The sequence below is a fragment of the Pelecanus crispus genome, chromosome 3 (genome assembly GCF_030463565.1).
Source record: "Pelecanus crispus isolate bPelCri1 chromosome 3, bPelCri1.pri, whole genome shotgun sequence".
Taxonomy (NCBI): domain Eukaryota; kingdom Metazoa; phylum Chordata; class Aves; order Pelecaniformes; family Pelecanidae; genus Pelecanus; species Pelecanus crispus.
In genome coordinates, this window is record NC_134645.1 from 48,208,529 (window position 1) to 48,229,374 (window position 20,846).

A 20,846-nucleotide genomic window follows, 5' to 3' on the forward strand; every position below is an offset into this window, starting at 1 on the left:
AATGCAACAAAATCCTAGGCATTACACTCTAAGCAAAAACGTATACACTAGATTCCCTTAAAGCGATACTAAATGCTTGGTTATATTGTCTCAAACCAGGAGGAATTGCATTACAGCTGCGGTAGTCCAAATGTAAAAGGAACCCAGGTTTGCAGGGGAAAAAAGTCTCTCATTAGGCCAACTGACCTAGCTAGAAAAGTTAGATTCCAGCATTAATTCTTCACATGTCGCAACACCATATTAGATTATTTTAATTGTCTTTTTTTCCCCGTGAAAGCCTAAAGCAAAAAAATTCAAGGATGCCTAGCAGCCCAGACTGACTTCTAGAAGTGCATATAGATTCCATACATAAGCCCTGACAAAGCTCTGGAAATGAGTCCTTATTTCTGGTCACTAAGAAGTTCTTCCATCTGAAATAATGTGCTCTTGACGAGGCAACCTCTTATTTGTTTGAGATAGGAATAACTGCAAAAAACCTATTGCCCTATGACAGCTAATAACTAAGAAACCTTTCCATTACATGCTGTTAATATCACACTAGAAACTCAAGGTCAAACGTCTGGTTTCAATATTTCTGACAGAGTTATTTGCATACTCGTTTATTTTTTTCCCCCTCTCCACATCTTACCTCTGTAACCGGCAATTCAAGCTGAACCACGTCATCTTGTTTTGAAACAGGTGTTTGCAGAGCTGTGTCTAACAGTAAGATGCCATTAAGATCTTTTCTACATCCTACTGCATAATCATCCACAAAGATCACTTTATCCACAGCAGAAATATACTGACATTTCACCCGTCCACCTGGTTTAGCTATAAAAGGAAAAGACAAAAAGCAACATCCAATTAGAAAACAGCTTTCATAAAAGACCTTTAATATCTGTTCCGGAAAGTAATGTAACACTTCGGCAAAATCTTTACTTCTAGAGATGATCAAAAACTAGCATTTTAGCTACTACAACCTTCACCAAACTTTTATATCTCCTACATTAAAAACAACCAACCAAAATCTATACATCCTATCAACAACTACAACCATTTTATTCCTACAATGGAAGCCATCATTCAAGTCCTGCTCCTACCAGGAGGCCTAAGCTAGCGCTTTCAAGCCTAATGTAGATGCCTGATGTACTTGATGTTAAGCTGACAACCAATAATAAGAATTAAATTGTACAAATCAGCATGAAAATTAAGACAAAATTGCTAAACTACCATTAAGTCTGATTAACACCATTTCATCAAGCAAAACAATACTCAAACTTCTGAAAACTAAGGACAGCATGTAACATGTTCCAATGCTCCACGCGTTCCTTGAGACGCTAAGGTAGCTTATTTCTGCTCAGCGCTGCACACGTGATGTCAGTAACAGGTTAGAGAAGTTTGATGGGGGTGGAGGAAGACTGTCAGCAGATAAATAAGAAAAGGCTGTGGCAATGGATATTATCCCCAGAAATCTTTAATGTTACTTGACATTATTACATGTCTAAGGCTGGATGGATTATAAAACTAAATCCATGTAATACGCAATCTGTGTAGAAAGCTTTAATTCACAGAAAGCGTAAGCTGCTGCTACAGAAGCAGACTGTATGTATAAGTATATGGACACATCACCCAAAGGGCAAAGCTGAAATTGCTGGATCGTCAATGTAGATCTCTTCTTATTGCACAGGAACAGGAGTTTCATTGAATTTTGCATTAATCAAGTCCTGTCCCTGTTCTCCTCCCTCCTCAGACACTGGATACTGGTTTTATTATGAATAATTAAAAATCACCTTTTAGGTAGCTAGCATCCAGATAAGGCATGCAGATAAAGACAGCTACATAATTCTGCCATCTTCACACTTTGATGTAGTTAAATGGAAATTAAAACTTCTCCAAATGTAGGGCACATCAGTCCAACCACATTGCATTTGTGGTGTCCTCTCTCAAAAACTCAGGTCAAGAATAGTTGTCAGCTGCCCTTCTTACCAAAATTTTGGGAACAATGACTCATATACTCTCAAAATATAGGGCATATGCCTTTGCCTGCCTGAAGTATACTGCAATTGTAATCATTGCTGTAACAGTCAGAAACACTTCAAGAGTCCTGGAATCACTTGACAGTTGTGAAGTCATTAGTCCTAGCTCAACAAAAAAGGGTCCTCTGAATGGCAAATCAACTAGTTTCAAACTGTATTTTTGCCAATACAGTGGAGTTCTTCACAGAAGATTTTCTACAGACAACACAGCTGCAGGCAAGGAAGTAAGTCATTCTACAGAAAAATAATGGTTTCAGCAAAAATTAAAATACAAATTTTAACGTTTTTAAAAGTATTAGTTTCAACAATGTACCGGAAACTGTTATGTAAATAAACTTAAAGGTATCTGATGCCCTAAACTAGAAACCTCAGTAGATTCACATGGTGTTTGCAGTCTATTCAGTGTGATTCAAGTGATGTATCACTACGGACACTTTCTTTAACTCACTTCTCTCCTCCTCCTTTCCAGAGAAAATGGGAAAAGTAGCTCACCTTTGTTGGCATCGCCAACACTGTGAACACTTTCTTTTGCCCCTTCCTTATGTTCTGTCAAGCACAGGAGTATGCTTATGCCCTATGACTAGGAGTTCAGCAGCCTGTAAGAGCCCTGGCCCTTGTGGCTTTCCAGGCTAGACCATTCTTATTTTATCATTTCTGTAGTGAAGTTAGTGAAATCTCATGTCTAAACCACCAAATAGCTAATATCCTCTTTGTAAGTAGTCCCAATTTTTAGAAGCCAATGAAGATTACTAATGAGGTAGATAACATGCCTAATCAACATAGTATTTCTGCTCTGTTAAGAAACAAAACAAAAAGTTATAATTACAGCACAAGAAATTTATTGCCTAACAGCTGTGATTTTCACTGTGCTGGTTAATATTTTGGTTGGTTACACTAACAGAAAGGCTTTGGCCCAACTATCTCTAAGAAAGTTTTTTGTTATTTACAGTTGCCGATTCTATTTCATTCAAAGCACATAAAACCAAAACAAGCTCCCTCAGCCTAAGCCAATGGAGCTTCAAGGATATGATTCAACCAATATTTAGTGTCGTTCCAACACCCTGGGAAACACATTCTGCAACGGACTGGTTTACACTTTGAATAGCCTCTGAACTGTTGGCAAGCTATTTTGCAAACTTAGGAGTTTAATTTTGAAGTTCAGAAAACACATTTCAAGATGGTTCTACTACTAGTCACAAACTATATCGTAGTTCATATATAGCTGGCCACATGATCAAAACAGTAGGTTGAGAATCAAGAAACTGAAGAATTTAGAAGTCACCAATATGGAAGTAGTCACCACTGTAGAAGAAATGCCTATTTTCTAGGCATCCTTTTAATCATCCTCAAGGCAATGGCAGAAGGGTCCTTTCTAACTCAGGATCAACATTTTACAATGTGCCAAAGGACTCCAACCAATATCCTTTGAAAAACCTACTGGTGGCACTACAACATTATGTCCTGCCTGTCCAGCCTGGCTAAGTTTACTAGCAATAAGTAGTGATCTGCATCTTCACTAATCACAGCTCAAAAGTTTCACATAAACTCACTAAATGACTTAAACCAGATCATCAAAACCTAATTGTTATTCTCATTTTAGCCCTAATTCCTTCAGCTGTAATTTATTTTGGACAGTAAAAGGAGAAACGGTCATTCAAGTTTTTAACAGTTTTGCTTTTCAGTCTTGGCACAAGCAGATCATAGCTTCTCCCAATATCTCCGGCTTATCTGCCTAGGATTGAAAATAAAACACCTCACAAAGAGGTCGTTAAGCCTTTTGTCAGTTCCTATAAGGAAACCTGGCAGGCTGCTAGCATGCTGGAAGTGCAAGCCCAATAGCATACTACATTACGGTATGTCATCTATAACAACCTTAGAACTAGCAACCTGAAAACTTAGAACAAAAGCAAATAAACATCAGATTGCAACAATGAAGATTTTGAGAAGAGGAACATTCCCCCTCCGCCTTCTTTGTTTCTAACAATACAGAACAGAGATCAGCAATTTCCTGTGATCAAAATCTGACCTACAAAAAATATTACAGAAAACAAACTTGTTCGGAGACTACATAACACCCTAAGCAGCACCTAGTGTGCCCCCTTGTCTGCAGAAATTAAGATGAACCAAACTAGAGAATTAGCCTTGCATTTCAAGAAGTAGGAGAATGAAACAGCTTGTCTCCATTTCCCTGCTACAGACAGCTTTAGTCTCAAAGCTTTAGAGCTTAAGAGGAAGTGGCTGTCACCTGAATATGCATGGCCACCATCATGAAGAGATGCAGGTTAATGTCAATAGTAACACCTTTGATCTTTCCTAATACTGAAAAAAGTTAATTCACCTTGAAAACTGCTAGCCAGGAATGGCACCAAAACATATCACAATGTCAATAATTCTCTTGACAAGAAGCTCCCAATGCACAGCATGCAGAAATCCCAAACAGTTTGTAGATTATAGTAAACTAACACTTTTATCTGCAGCTATAAAGCAACAGTGCTAAACACATGTGTGATAGCACTAACTCTGTAACACTAAGATCCGAGACCAATCAAATATCTAAAGGAACATCCATATCTTTGATCTATGAATGCAACTAGGCCTTTAGATTAAGAATTAAAGTAACATTTTTTGAGAAATAGAAATCCCATCACCTCAACAAAACACACACATTACGTGCACTGATATCAGGTTTTGCACTTCCAATTTAAACTAAAATATCCAAACAATATCTCAGTACTCATTTCAAAATACTGTGACAATGGAAAGCTAAATGGATAAGTTTCAGGAGATCAAAAGCCCTACCTATCCTATTAAATTTGTATTGTTAGATTTGAACATCAAGCTATTTAAAGCCAAGAGAATCCAAAAACTGAAGAGAAGGGAGCAGTACAACTGCAGAAGTCCTTAAAATTTACTGTTAAAATTAAAAATAAAAATTTAATTTTCCCCTTTTCTTCAAGTTTAGGAGGTATTATCACTCATGGTAATATGCTGAGTGAAATTCTCCTTCCAGAAGCCAGGTTAGTGGACAGCAAATCTATCCTTTCCATTAGAGACAAAAATGCTTCTTGCCAGAACATTACTCAGCTACTTCTCACACATTTTTCACATGTACCTGGGATAAAAAAAACCAAACCAAAACAAAACAAAAAACATATGTATCAGTTGTCCTCATTGGTTTTAAGGCAGGTGCCTTTCCTATGGCTACTGTTTCACATAATCATAAAACCAACTGAAAAATCCAGCTAGCAAGTATAAGATATCATTGTATGCTACCTAAGTAACACAAGTTTGCCAAGGCAAGCATATCAGAACACTTGCAGTTCGAGGAAGTTCAACAGTACAAATGAAAAAAAAAACCTATCTTAAAGTTTAACTTGCTGTCTTAACTAGCCGTCTTTGCAGGAAACTATTTTGAACTAATACTACATAAAATCACAACTATGGAGTAGTTGCAAAGAGTAACATTTTCACACAGAGGAGAACAAAAAGCAAACCACTGTAAGCCTGGTTTAAAAAGGAGAGTTGTCTCCAAATTGTTTTACAGCAGTGGCTCCCAAAGGAAACAAAGACAGTTATGAAGAACTGGGAACACAGTAATGAGAACATGGCTAAGGCATGGCCAAATCAGGTCATGACTGCTCATCACTACTGAATTGATCAGTTATAGATCCTCTCTTGTTCCTCCTCTTCTCCTCCTCACCTACATTTTCAGTGGAAACTTCAGCAGTGCAGTTTTATCTTCCAGGTCCAGGCCCAACCCCTTATTTACTCTAAACATCACCTCAGCAAAGCACTCTGCTGCCACCATGAAGACACTCCATGGGTCCCTCCTTTCCCAAAACAAAAGCATTCTCAGACTTGGGGAAAGGATGGAAAGGAATCTATTGGATGAAAACAAGTTCACGCTGCTATTTCATATGAATTATGTAGACTGAGTTAAACCAGCCATACACAAGCAACATTTTCTCTTTTAGATTTCACTATATAGACACACCTCCATCTGCTACATCACCTAGAAGAGCAGTCCAAAATGACTGAATAAAGCAAAAACACACTTCAGAGCTGAAACTTGGAAGAAAACTGAAGACGTTCTCCAAACAGTAAGAATGCTAAAGGAGGCAGAAATACTCAGCTTAATATCACAAAGCGCCTTCAAACTCTTATTTGCCAAAACTGGTTTTGTTAATCAAGAACAAGACATGCGATCTACAGTTTATCTTCTCCTTTAGCAACAAACAGGACAGAAATGTTTCAGTATCAGTTTCATTATACGATAGCTGGTTTTAATAATCCTTATTAGAGTAGGAACATGTGTTATCTTCGCCAAAGCATCAGAGACTACCACATGAATATTAACTAGATGTGTCTGATCAAGCAACTACTAACAGAAGCTAGCATTAACACTTAAAAGGTTTCAGAACATAAACAAAACCCCACTGAGATCAAGGCAGTTCATATCTCGCTAGCTTTGCAGGCACGGGGTCCTCTTCCACTCTACAGACTTAAACTGAGACTGAATCAGCAGGAAGACACTGGTGAGCTCTTTGTGCCCACGCTCTTTATGTTGTTTCAGATCTCCGTGTATCTAACATGTCTGCCGCCTTGTATGCTGTGCAGAATGCAATTGCTCACAGAGCTTTATGCCATTATCCCAATAACAAATTATGAAAGATTTCACAAAGTATTCTACAGTCCTTCCCACAATATCAGGTAAATTGTGAAAATTTAAGTCCCTGCAATTCTCCTGTAAACACCTCATAGAGGACAGTGCCTTCTTCACAATTTTTCTCAAAGTGAAAAACTATGATTAAAAATGTTTGGGAAAGTTGTCTTTCATAAATTGCAGACAGACATATTACAGAGCATCCACCCAGAACCAGAGACAGGCAAGAAATACTTCACAGCTCAGTAACAGCAAGTTCCCGTTCTTCAAGAGCGATTCCCATCGCAGCATTTCACAACAAACAACCTTTGCCAGATGAAATTTTACCACCAGTTCCTCTTTTTGTCACTAAAATGGCTAGAGCATCTGAGTTTACCCCTTATGTATCCTGCAGTCTCTGTAACAAGAGAAAACAGCTCCAGTTATAGCACTTTTTAAACTCCCAAGAGTGTTTGGCAGAAAATGGTTTAGCTTCCCCCCTCCCAAGCCCAAATATTATAAGGAGCTCCAAAACATCAAGCTGGGAGAAGCAGCAAGTTCTCAAAAGCAAATGGGTGGGCTACAAGGCAAATGAAAAACTGGCTAGACCGTCATGCGCAAAGTTAGTAGTTAATGATTCAACACCTACCCAGCAGCCAGTTACGAGTGGCATTCAGCAAAGCTTGATATGGTTTACTATCTTCATCAATGGCTTGGGTGACGGGAGAGACTGCACCTTTAGCAAGACTGTGGATGACACCAAATGGGAGGTGACTGAAAGCAACGGATGCACTAAATGGCAGGGCTGCCTTTTAAAAGGATCTTAAAAAGCCAGAGAAATGGCTTGACACAAACCTCCTGAAGTTCAACAAAGACAAATCCAAGGTCTTAACACCTGGTATGGAATATAACCCCATATATCAACAGAAGCTGGGGACCAACTGTCTGGGTGGCAACCCGACAGAAAGAACTTGGGGATCCTGATGGACGGGCTGAACAAGCAGCAGCAATGCATCCTTGCAGTGACAAACTGTTACCACACAAGGGATCGCGCAGGCAGTAGCTCAGGGGGAGAAGATTAGTCTCCTCTACTCAGCAGCCTTGAGCCCACATCCAGAATACCATGTCCAGCTTCGGTCCTCCATCTGAGAGATCAGCACGTATGTGAGAGTCCCATGATGGGGTACTAAGACAGAGGGCTAGAGCATACCACACATGAAGAAAGACTATGATAACTAGGCTCGTTTAGTCTGCAGGAAAAAAGGGTTTAGGACGAAATCTAACAGCAGTCTTCCGTCACTGCAGCAGCAGTTCAACAGCTATGTTAGACTACTGAGTTACTACCTACCTTTCTCTTTTTGACATTACTTTTAAGGAAATACAACCCTGAACACAGAAGCAACCATACTGGATCAGAGGAAAATGTGCATAACCCCACATTTTGTCCAAGACAGTGGTCTAAACCAAGCGGTTAGTGAAGAATTTAAGAAAGGTATGTACACATTTGTACTATCCTGTAACACTCTCAACCCCTGCTAATTTGTGCTCAGGGACCTTCTGAGCCAAAAGTGATTTATTTTTTTATATAATGACCTTTGATAGGTTGTTCTTCCATTAGTTTGTCCAATGCTGTTGTAATTCCACAAACATCTAGCACCCACAATATTCTGTAGCCAGGGGCTCCATATTTTACTATTTCTCACAGTTACTTCTTCTGGTGCCCTCAGCTGTTGTACTAGAAGGGACAATCAATTCCCCATTTACATTTTTCACACATCCGGAATTTTGCAAACCTCTCTCACTCTCTTGCCTCCCCATCCCTATCATCATCTTTTTTCAGGTTGAATACTGTCTCACATACATAATCCACCCCACTCCTTAAGTTTCTACTTCTGCTATACTCTTTTTGAGATGGAAATATCAAAATTGCACACATACAGGCACTGAAGTGGACTTATATTCTCAGTTGGGTTCTTGACAACTTCTCTAGTAATTGCTTATATAATAACTACTGAGCGTTTAGCTGGTACTTCATATTTCTAGCACAACTCCAAGACCTCATTCTGGCATTATGAGTCAGTTCAGAGTCCAGTACACTAGGCTCCAACTCCACTAAATTCTTATGAGTACTTCAAATTAATTAAATACATTCCCACATTCTCCTAATAACTGCTTGTACATAGGAAAGCTGAAGTAGAATGGAATAGATCCATTCATGTTTAAGTTAAGATTTAAAAGTGAAACTATTCTTTAGGATTCCTTTTCAAATTCTTTAGAGAAGCTGGCAAAATTGAAGGACCTTGTACGTTTAAGACACCTACTTGTAGCATAGGAATATTTGAACCTGGTGACTGTATAAGTTTAACTTTAGTTCTGTCATTAAAAGGGGACATTCAGAAAAGCTAACTTAAGCCTTGTAAGGCTGGTCTTGCCAGGCTCCTTCTGCAGGTAATGGGAAGCAGGTTCCTCCAAAAGTTCAGATAAGGACTTAACTTTTCTCTATTGAATGGAGAGCGAGCCTAAGATTATTTGTTAAAAAATGCTAATCTTGTCAATTCTGACTTACAAAAGCTATAGAAAACTGAACAGAAAATATACACAATTAAAAAAAATCTATCGAATAGCATTGTATGTCATTATTTACAATCACAACACGAATCTAGGAACCTGTAGAAGACAGGTCAACTAAGTCTATTACAGTATTTCTCCACAATAACCACAGTGCCTTCTTGCTCTCCAATAAAACGCTCCTTATCTTCCCAGTCTTCACTGCCATCTGCCCAGCCTCCTACTTCCCTAACCCTTTCTAACCTTTTCCCCATTGTCATCCAGCCACTCCATCACAGTTCTCAGCCTCATCCCTCACCCTCCCAGCTCTTCCTTTCCATAAGGAGTTTTTATGATAGAGTCTCTCTAGCCTGTTGCCCAGTAAACAGAGTTCATCAAACTCTTCTCCTACAGCTGCCAAATGCTCAGATAAGATGCTGACTGCTTCACACTCACTCAGGTCAGGGAAGTACAGTGGATGAAAGAGTTTTCTCTCCACAAATTGTACAGTGGACTGAAGAACTGCCAACAGACTGTATGCTGTGCAAGCCTTCATTAACCAGCACTTGAGACTGGATATGTGTTTTCACTAATGCTTCTAATTTTCAAGACTACTTAACTGGTAAGCAAATTCCCTCCTTTCTTAAGTTACACATTAGAAAAATTATCAATAAAATACTCACTGAACAACCCTAGCAAATGCCTCAAGAAAATTTTAAACATAATGGCGTTTACATTTATGTGACAGGTTAAGTTATTATTTCCATAATTTTACACTTTTAATCCAGGCTATAAAACAAAAGCTGTTTTTTCTCCCCCACTTCTTGTGCATCACGCTTAACTGTGGAGTGCTCCTTCCTCTAACATCCATGCACTGGGTCCTTACCAAATCTTGATACTCTTCCCAAAGACAAGGCAGCAAAGGAATTGGGCCAATACACAATCCAGGATTTGACTCCACAGAAACAAAAAAAAGCTGCAAGTGTTGGTATCCACGTGTAGTTCACAAATGGAAGAACTGAGGGCAATAGCTGTTCTTTCTTGAACTGTCCACTTGGTGGTAAGCATTCATCTGGTGACTACAAGCAGTCACTGCAATTAAGAGAGCATTAACTATTTAAAGGACAGCTTTCTAACAGCAGAAAGCAATACTGTGGCATCACTTAAGAACCATGAGGAAAGTGAACTGATCCACATGTAAATTTTTTATTTAAAAATAAAAAAAAATGGTGAGCAGCTACTGATACCACTAGAACAGACAACATGCAACAAGCTATCTCATAACATGACCTAGGACAGACTGATAGCCTCAAAAGTTGTCCAAGAGTCCACTAAGCCTTATCTACATCTCCAAGACAGCCTAAGAAGCACTTTTGAAAGACGTCATATGGTTCAGGGAGAATTAAAGAATCCTCATAACAGCGAGGATGGACAGCTGTGTGTCCTGATTTGAAAGCAACTTGGAAAGAAAACCTGAAATAACAGATCAATACCATACCAAAAAACTCAGACATAACCGTTATTAAAACTTTGAGAGAAACATTTAAGGTGAATCTTCAGTCTAGGACAGATTTTTCTTATACTCCGTCTTACAAAATCTTAGATGTTGTATTTCACTTAAGCTCAAGTTATGGATACCAATGCAATAGCAACCATAAAAATATTGTTATAAACAATATAACTAAAGATTCGGAAAGGGGTTCTACTGAGCTAGCTAACATTATGGTGGGCTGCTAGAAAGGACCAATTATAGGACAGGAGAGTACACTAGATCCAAGCCACTGATCACCATGATGTTCAGAACAGTAAAAAGGTCAGGGCTTCTAAAGATCACTAGGCTGGGCAATCCAAACCAAAAACCTTCTCCATGTTTCCATTACTTGGAGTCCAACAGAGATTTACCTGCTTGCTTTCACAATTTTCTGGACTTGAACTAATCAATTATCTCTGTGTCGTGGTTTAGCTCCAGCCAGCAACTAAGCACCACGCAGCCGCTCGCTCACTCCCCCTACCCCGATGGGATGGGGGAGAGAATCAGAGGAGTAAGAGTGAGAAACACTCCTGGGTTGAGATAAGAACAGTTTGATAATTGAAATAAAGGAAAATAGTAATGATAATAGTAACAAAATAATAATAATAATAATAATAATAATAATAATAATAATAATAATAATAATAAGCAAGTGATGCACAATGCAATTGCTCACCACCCGCCGGCCCATACCCAGACAGCTCCCGAGCAGCGATCGCTGCTCCCCGGCCAACCCCCCCCAGTTTATATACTGAGCATGACGTCACATGGTATGGAATAGCCCTTTGGTCAGTTTGGATCAACTATTCTGGCTGTGTCCCCTCCCAGTTTCTTGTGCACCTGGCAGAGCATGGGAAGCCGAAAAAGTCCTTGACTAGCATAAGCAGTACTTAGCAACAACTAAAACATCAGTGTGTTATCAGCATTCTTCTCCTACTAAATCCAAAACACAGCACTATGCCTGCTACTAGGAAGAAAATTAACTCTATCCCAGCCGAAACCAGCATACTCTGCCAGAACAGATTTCTGCCATGTTTCTTCTACATTTTATATAATACAGTACACAACATGACTGGGAGCTGAGCTGAAGGGTTTATCACACAAGCATATGAAAAGCTGTCTTGACCAAAGCTGGACCACAATCAGCACTGAGGCTTAAAATCAGTATTTTCCTGAGGATTCTTCATATCAATGAGAAATACCTTAACTACCTGCAAGATGGAATAGCCCAGGAAGTCAAAGTTCAAATCCTTGACACAGAGCACAGTATTTCTTCTTCGGGTCAGTAAGAAGCATTTCAAGATACATCTTCCTGCAGAAGACCTTTTTCAAAGTTCATCTGCAGAGTGCTAGGAAATTTCCAATTACCTGACATTAAAGCATTCTGCAGCCTTTAATAATACAGCACTACTGTTGCAATGATAGCCATGAATCCATCAGTCCACATATGAATGATCTGCCAATAAAATGAAAAATGTTGTGCTATCTTGCCTGGCAACATAATATATGCCTGCATTGCTGTCTGTTGTTACTTCTGGATCCCTTCAATAAACATAGTAATGCAAACACCCCTTTACAGGCATGTGAAAAGAAGAGATCTCTATTTTAGCTTCTGCAGAAGATAATCCAGATGTGCTTCCACAGAGCCTGGAAGTAACAATTAATGACATCTTGGCAGTCTGGCAAGATGCATGGCAAGTAAGAAGGGATATCCGACATACTCCGATTAAGCCAGCAGACAAACGGAGCACACAGCACTCTAGAAACTTTATTGGTATAAAACACTGAACTCAAATCTAACAGTTCTCCTATTATGTTTTTTCAAGTGCTTAAGGCTTTTCATGAATGACCTTAAGATCACATAAATCAATGGCATGATCTCTTTGAGAAGCATTTTACCCAGATTAGCATTGTCATCCAAGTATACTCAAACACAAGGTGGACTGTAGCAGGTCACTAGATATTTGACAGTACTCCCCATACGATGAGAAAATAAACAAGGAGAAAATTCTGTATCAATAGTGACAGCCTTCATTATATAGTAATTTTTTTGTCTCATAATTGAGCAAATGAAAATAACAGCCAAGAAGATGAAGAAATTCGCCCCAGTTTTGAGGAATGAAGGAGACAACTTGAGCAATATTACCACAGTGAGCCTGAAACAGTTGAAACTGCTAATGATGTCTTCAAATAATTCAAGCCTAGAATTGGATGGCAGAGTATCCCAACAATTTCTTCCTAGAGATAATAAGAAGTATACACACCCTCTATGACTTCCAAGCTTCAAAAGAGAATCTTTTCTTCTTGTTTTGCCTCCTGCATCACATGGAAAGGAATCAAAAAGAAACAGAACTGGATATCCCCGATTGATTTCCAAGGCTCCATAATTCACAGTGATCCAGCTGAAGACAAACAGGACTTCGCAAAAGGGAACACTGACAGACAGACAATGGTGTTGAACTTGCCTCCACAGGTGAGCCTCCTGGGCTGGGATCTATTTCCTTCTAAATTCTCCTGTTGGAGGAACAGTGGTTGAAGGCCTCTGGTAATAATGCAGAGTCTCTGTTTCCCCTACAGGAACTGGTACATATGTACAATGAACAGATCCTTCCCCGTACGGATTCAAAAGTCTGTATTTTGATTACTGTTAGGGCCTCTATAGTAATTTAGAAGGCTTTAGCTATGGAACACTATGCATTTTAGTGAATGAGGCTCTGAAGCTATTGCTATGTCAAATTAATCTAGAAAAACCTACAGAAACATTCAAGATGGTCACTGTCCATCTGACAGTACATTTTAGTTTCTTACTGTGTTCCCGGCCAAGCTTCTCTGAGAATTACAGCACTCTCCCAGTTCAAGCAGTTTTCTTATTTTATTTGTAAATAGAAGGAACTGATAAGTCAAACATCTCTACAAACACTAAGACAGTCACCGGAGATTATTCTGTAAGTTTGTTTTGATTCTTCAGGGGTTTTTTGTTTTGTTTTTTTGAGGCAGAGGAAAAGGCTCATCCTTAGTGCTGTATTTGGAGATTGATCATTCATGCTTTTTAGCTACCAGTGCTCAACTTGAAACTGAAAGCACACAAATACTTAAATGCCTAAGAGGGAAAATAAAGCACTTGATAGACTTGCATGACAGATTCAAAACTAGTCCTGACTAATCACTACTACCAAACACACAGAAATACCTAATACCCAGTAATCAGAAGAATGGTCCTCGCTCTCCCAGTCCGGCTCTCTGAAATGCATAGTGTGCATGCAACGGCCTTGGTAGAATAAAAAGGACAACCTCGTGACCAGGTAAGACAAACATTAATTTTAAAGGATCACCTGATTTTCCCCTTACCAATGGTAGTCTTACTCGCTACCACATTCTGGGCTGTTGCAAATGATCACTTGGCCTTCCTGAATAGGCCTACAGAGCCCATACAGGGAACAGATTAAAGAAGGTCACACACTTTCAAGAGATAGATCTGATGAAGATTCAGTGTGGTATCATAATAATAATCATCCTCACTGGATTCCTACAGTTTGGGCTCAGAAGAACAATCCCTGGATCATCACATACATCAGACCAATGATGTTCACATAAGAAACTGAAGCACATAAACCAGGGAGCACATCCTATTGTTTGCACCTGATCTATAACTGAACCGTCTTTTGGCTGTGAATCTTTCGTGTTGTTCTTTTACACACCAGTCTGCATTTACATTCTAACAAAGGCAGCCTCCACTGCTCTACCCGATTCAGTATTCCACAGGTTCAATCTTTTCACCGAGAATGAACTCAAAGCTTAATGTACTGACGCAGTTAACTGTGACTGCAAGTAAAAGCCACACTGAGGCTTGGTGGTGTTTCCTTTTCTCCGCCCCACCCTTGACGGGGGATCCTTTTTCTTGCACTGCTTTTTAGAAAGAAAGGCCTGCTATGTTTTGTTTTTCCTTGGGTAATGAGCAACAGCATTTCTGTCCAATATAAATCTTTTGGCAGAGCAAAAGACCTGCAGCCCCCATTACCAAGGAGGACAAACAGTCCCCCAAGAGAAGCAGTTTTAATTCCCAGGGACTCTATTTTTAGTTATAGCACCAGAAGTCCCTGAAGCAACAATATCCTTTGACCTGTCACTTATGGCAGGGGAGGGAGCAGGAACAGAGTTGGTCTACAGGTCTGAGTGTCCAAATACTACTATCCTACATTAAAAAAGCTCACGCTGTACAGAGCTGGCAGACATCAGAGAACAGCTGAATTCCCTTTTCCTCCTCTTCCCAAAGAAGGGCTGAAGAAGGAGAGAACAAGAGTGAACATGGTCACTAGCAGCCCCAACAGACACCAACTGCTGAGATGAACCAGATTTGACAGGCATGCTGGTCTGAATCTATAAGGACATTCACTTAAAGTTTCTTCAAGCTAAACTAAGGTTATAAATTTTTTTCTGCTAACATAATCGTCAGCTATACTGCACAGATAAAATGTGGGTAGATCACAAGCAATTCTGTTGTTTCACGTGAGGAGTAGAATCCATCTTTTACAGTCATGCTGTCACAGAGAAGACTGACACTAAAGGAAGTATACATGACTGAATGTACGTAACAGAAGCAAAGCAGTTATTTTTAAATAGTTACTATTTAGGGGAGAATTGCCATTAGCATTTTGAATACTAAATCAAATCCCTTGCAAGGATTCTATCATAGAAACGTGTAAAACCACAGCTGAGGCTTTGATTTACAGTTCACTTTTTCTGTTCAGGAGAATTAAACATCTCCTACACAGACAACCAATTACAAATTAAGTCCTCAATTTATGTCCTCTTCATCCAGAATTTAAAAGTAAGTCTCAAATTCTGGAAAGAGCTTGAAGAAAAGTAAGAAATGAAGTTATTAATAAAAACAGCACTTTAGGAGATAGCATGGTAGAAGAACAGGAATTATAGAAGCACAACGATCTGAATTCTGAACAAAGCAGGAAACACCACACAAGAGCCTCATTTTCAATACAAGTGATCTACAACAAAAGCAGCTGACAGCTTCTTAATAATTCCACAAAACTTTTTTTTTTTTTTTAATCGCCCCAAACACTTAATCTTTACACTTTACAATACACCGGCCTTAACTTATGAAAGAAAATAACTGATTTTTGTCCTCTTCAGTTTGACACTGTAACACGGTTGCTGGTTTTCAAGGTGAAAGTATACATATTACCTAGACTATGGCATCTCCGTACAATTCTCAATATTACTATGTCACATTCAGGTGGCAAACATCAACCCTTCACTACCACCACTCAGCCAAGCTAGACCTTATTAGCAACACACAACTGTAAGGAGAACCCGAACATGGAAACACACAACTAGTAAGAAACGTATCTTTCTATGCCAAGGGCTGGTCTCGCAACATACCAAATAACAGCCCCCTGCCAGTATTCTGACAAGTACCCCAGTTTAAGAACCATTAATGAACCAGGAACAAAAGCTGTTAATGGCATCAGATCTTCTTCTACAGAACTAGTTTGTTAATAGTGTAAAAAACATTAACGGGCAATGAAAAAAGTTGCTTTGTAGTTATGGAGATGCTACAGTCTTAGCCTCCACAAAGTCAGTACCTAATCATGCCTCCTTAACATAATAGCAGGGATACTGTTGCTAGCACCAAAGACAGTCAAGATACTCATCGGCCTGCAGAACTATGCAAATACATCCAAAAATGTACCACCAAATAACTTTATGAAGGATTCTGATCTTAAATAATTCTGCGCTGCAAGACAAACCACACTTTTAAGAAATAAGCCTTCTTAAGAAACCCAGATGAAGGCTCAATAAATACATTACTACAGTGTCACGTATCAATAAGAACTAGAACTATGCCTATCCTGCATAACATGCTGCTTCTAATCTTTGGAAGGTTCAACGTCATGTCATCCACGAGAACAGCTGAAAAAATAAAATAAAAAAAAAATACAGCCCTATACATCACAGCCTTCCATCCCCACTTAATCTTTTAGTAACCACGCCAATACATTCCACAGAAGAAAAACGCCTCGGTGCTGCCCACACGAGTACCTCTGCCCCGAAGAGTAGGAACCGTTCAGGCTCGAAAAACAAGGGGTGAAGCAGTGCCAGGGGAACCCCCCGGCACCACGGGCCTGAACCAAGCCCGGCCTCCCCCCGCCTCCCCGCCCCGAGCCTCCCCAGGGCGGAAACCCCTCGCCCGCCACGACACCTGTTTTCAGGCGAGCCTCCGGCCCGCCTCCCCCGCGGCTCCGCAGCGCCGCGATCGTGCCCTGCCGCCGCCGCGGGGGCTGCCACGGCCCGCTGCCCCCACCGCCCGGGCCGCGGCCGCGGGGCCCGGCAGGCCCCGCGCTCACCGTTGAGTGCCGACGCCTGCAGCGTGGCCCCCGAGGTGCCGTCGATGACTTTGATGGCGCCGCGAGCGGTCACGGCCAGGATGGCGTTGAGCGCCGGGTGGTAGCACAGGCTGCACAGACCGTCGGCGTCGCAGCGCAGGCAGCCGTCCCGCAGCAGCAGCCACTCACAGGAGCCCGGCCCGGCCGACACCGGCCCGGGCCCAGCCGGCGCCGCCGCCGCCGCCGCCGCCGAAGAGCAGGAGGCCGCCGCAGCCATCTTGCCGGCCGCTGCCGCCGCCGCCCTCAGGACACGAGGCCCGGAGGGAGCCGCTCACTGACAGTCCCTAGAGCCGCCGCCGCCGCCGCCAGTCACCATCCGGGTCCGGGAAGAGGGGGAAAGGGAGAGCGCCAGCGTGAGCAGGAAGTGACACAACCGCGCCGGATACGGAACCGACCGCCGGTGTGACGGAGGGGGGAGGGGCGCGCCTGGCGGCCGTTCCTCACGGGAAGGCAGAGCAAGGAGAGGGGCGGGGCTCCGCTGCGCGCGCGCATCCTTATCCCGCTCCCGCTCCCCGCTCCTTGACGTGCGCGCGGCCGCGGGCATACGCAGGGAAGGGAGAGTGGGGGCCTGGCGGGGCGCGCGAGCTCTGCGCCAGCCCCGGGCAGGCGGCGGCGGGCGGGAGGCCCGGGCCTGGCGGGGCGACGAGGACGAGGACGAGCGGGGTCTGAGCGGGCCGCCGTGCGGCGGAGCTGGCCTGCGTGGCCTTGGCCCTGCCGGGAGAGCGCCGGCCGCGGTGCCGGGCCCCGGCCCGAGGCCGGCTGGGGGAGGTTTCTGCCTCAGGGTGGAGGGCTGCTCTCTTGGGAGGAGTCGGCGTCGTTTTTTTCTGGATACTTTGTCCAGAGAAGGGCAAGGAAGCTGGTGAAGGGTCTGGAGCACAGGCCTTATGAGGAGCGGCTGAGGGAACTGGGGTTGTTTAGCCTGGAGAAGAGGAGGCTGAGGGGAGACCTTATCGCTCTCTACAACTACCTGAAAGGAGGTTGTAGTGAGGTGGGGGTTGGTCTCTTCTCCCACATAGTTAGCAATAGGATGAGAGGAAACGGGCTCAAGCTGCGTCAGGGGAGGTTTGGATTGGACATTAGGAAAAATTTCTTCACAGAAAGGGTAGTCAAGCATTGGAACAGGCTGCCCAGAGAGGTGGTGGAGTCACCATCCCTGGAAGTGTTCAAAAAACAGGTAGACATGGCACTTTGGGACATGGTTTAGTGGGCATGGTGGTGTTGGGTTGATGGTTGGACTGATGATCTTAGAGGTCCTTTCCAACCTTAATGATTCCTAGTTTTTACTTTCATTAAAAAATAATCCAGCCACCAAGCCAGGAAACATGAAATTACTACTCTACCCTGAATTGGTTTAGTGGTGGACTTGGTAGTGTTAGGTGAATGGCTGGACTGGATGATCTTAAAGGTCTTTTCCAAACTAAACAATTCTATGATTCTCCGTTCTGGCTCCGTTTCCTCCAGGGCCCGAGCACGGTCAGCTGGCTATTGGCTTTCCCTGGCCCTCATGTCTGCAGAGTCGTTACTGCTCCGGACAAAAACTGGGTCATAAGCGGGCGAGCATGGTTGCCGCCCTCTGCCTCGGGGAGACCAGAGACGGGATTTGCTTTTCACCCCCTGGCTCTGAGACTGGTTTTCTTTTTGTACCTGACGAGTGATATGAGAGAGCCCCTAAGTAACTTGCCTCCAGCTTTGGTGAAAAAGCCAAAGTGCTAGCCTGCTACAGCTTCGTTTCAGAGTAATCTCAGTCCTTGAGAAGGGACCCCAGTGTGGGGAGGTGACTCCTGCCTCTTCAGGGTGGGGGGGTGTCTGTCCATGTGTGAATACGCACAGCAGTTCCAGCCCAAATTTGGGGGTGGGGGGGTTTACCCCAAAAAGTAGGGTTGGAATCATTCTAGCCATGAAAGCATTTTGTTCTGAAGCAGTATTCACCATGCTTCAAAAATGACCTAATTATGAGAAAACCTCTTATTGTTGAGGTTTTCCCTTTTCACCCACTGGAATAACAGCTTGTATAGCTAAGACTACCTGTAGGTATTCTTTTATTTAAGTAGCATGTTCTGCTAAAATATTTGAGAAAGCTTTTAGACTACTGATGGTCTTAAATATAATGAACTTTCAAATATAATGTGGTTTCCTGCAGAAGAGAGTTTTTGTTAGAAGGACCCGAATTAACACAGGCTGCTGTAGCAGGAAAATAATTTAAGAAATACTGTGTCTGTGTAAAGAAAAAAACCAACCCAAACCCATGTGGGTATAATGTCACATAGGCTAATCAGAATTGTCCTGAGAGCAAAATAAGCAGCTTCTAAGCATGCTTCACTACTTCAAGTGAAACATTAAAGACCAGTAATGGTAGTGACAAAACTTAAAGCAGATCTAAAGCTGTTGTCTCCTCATCCAAGCAATTGATTTCACATACTTTTCAAATAGGTGTCATTCTTCTGATAAACAATAGAATACGTCTGATGTGAAGGGGGAAGAAAGATGTGTATGCATGTACGTGTCTAGTTGCTCTATACAGAAGATCATCCAAAGAGCACATCTCATTATGAGAGTATGGTACCCATGTCTTCACCTTGAAATGGGTGTTGCATCTTGGAAAGGGAACTTTTTGCTAGATGGATGTGCTCCAAGTTTCCAATTTTGACAGACAGAAGTAGTATATACAATCACAAAAACTTATAGCCTCAAAGCTTGCAATTGATGGCATGCATAGGAATGTAGATGTGTCTTAATTCAGTAAATATAAATGAGCTTCATACATTCTGTAAACAAGTTTAATTCAAAATTTTTATAAAATACATCTTGTATTTACACACATACCTCATCTAAAAATATGAGTTTGTTGAATGCAAAGTTATTACAAACTATCAGAACCATTTGAGAGCTGTTTGTACATATTTCTTGCACAGCATATGCAAAAGGTGACCCTAGAGATACTAAGATTACAAGGTGCAAATCTGCAATTGTGTACAAAATATGTACTATGTTAAGTGCATATCTACATTGCATATTACACGTGCCAAGTCTGTGGAAAGGAACAGTTAAAATTGCAACTATAAATTTCACAGAACATTAGTATAGAGAAAATTAAGATATTTGGAGATTAAATAGAACATTCTTGCATCCTTTGAATATTCGTAGTCATTTCAGATGCACAGTATCCATTATGGACATCTAATGAGCAGCTATGCAACGAGGAGCTAAGCTTAAAGCTCTCTGACAGCCTAGTAACCTAAATGTTTATGGTGATGTTAGTTAAACGTGTATGCACAGGGTCTGGATTGAGTCTTCTAATACTACTTGGATATCCCTGTTAAAAAAGAAACGTCATGAAAAAGAGAGAAGACCAGATCATCATGCAAGATTCCAAAGCTAACATGCTTTTTTTTTTAATACACTGTAATTGCTTTTTTTTTTTTTAATGTGGTATGAATGCTCACAAAACACTTGCAAATAAGTACTAAGCTGCTGGTGCAATATAGTACGACTCTTGCAGTAATTCCACCAGAATTTCTACAGAACTCAAACTAGGTGAAAAGTCGATCACTCTACCAGTTATTCCTCCTTTAATGTGTTACAAGCTAGAGTATTACTATTTATGTCCAGCATCAACTTGAAGTAGTTCTGTTTAAAACTAACACAAGCATCACCAGAAAAGCAGACTGAATAAGCTAAAGGTTTGTGGTAGAGTTGGAATTTATATATTT

The 20,846-nt window shown here is 41.5% G+C and overlaps 1 protein-coding gene across 1 annotated transcript in view; it reads right to left on the reverse strand.

The window, feature by feature from the left end:
- BIRC6 (baculoviral IAP repeat containing 6) overlaps nt 1-17,353 on the reverse strand; it is a 188,520-nt gene extending 171,167 nt beyond the window's left edge. Inside the window, exons 1-2 of the mRNA XM_075708606.1 lie at nt 17,098-17,353; nt 629-810 (exon numbers count right to left, since the gene is read on the reverse strand). Coding sequence (XP_075564721.1) covers nt 629-810; nt 17,098-17,353 — 438 coding nt within the window. The remainder of the gene's footprint in view (nt 1-628; nt 811-17,097) is intronic.
- Between the last annotated feature and the right edge of the window lie 3,493 nt (nt 17,354-20,846).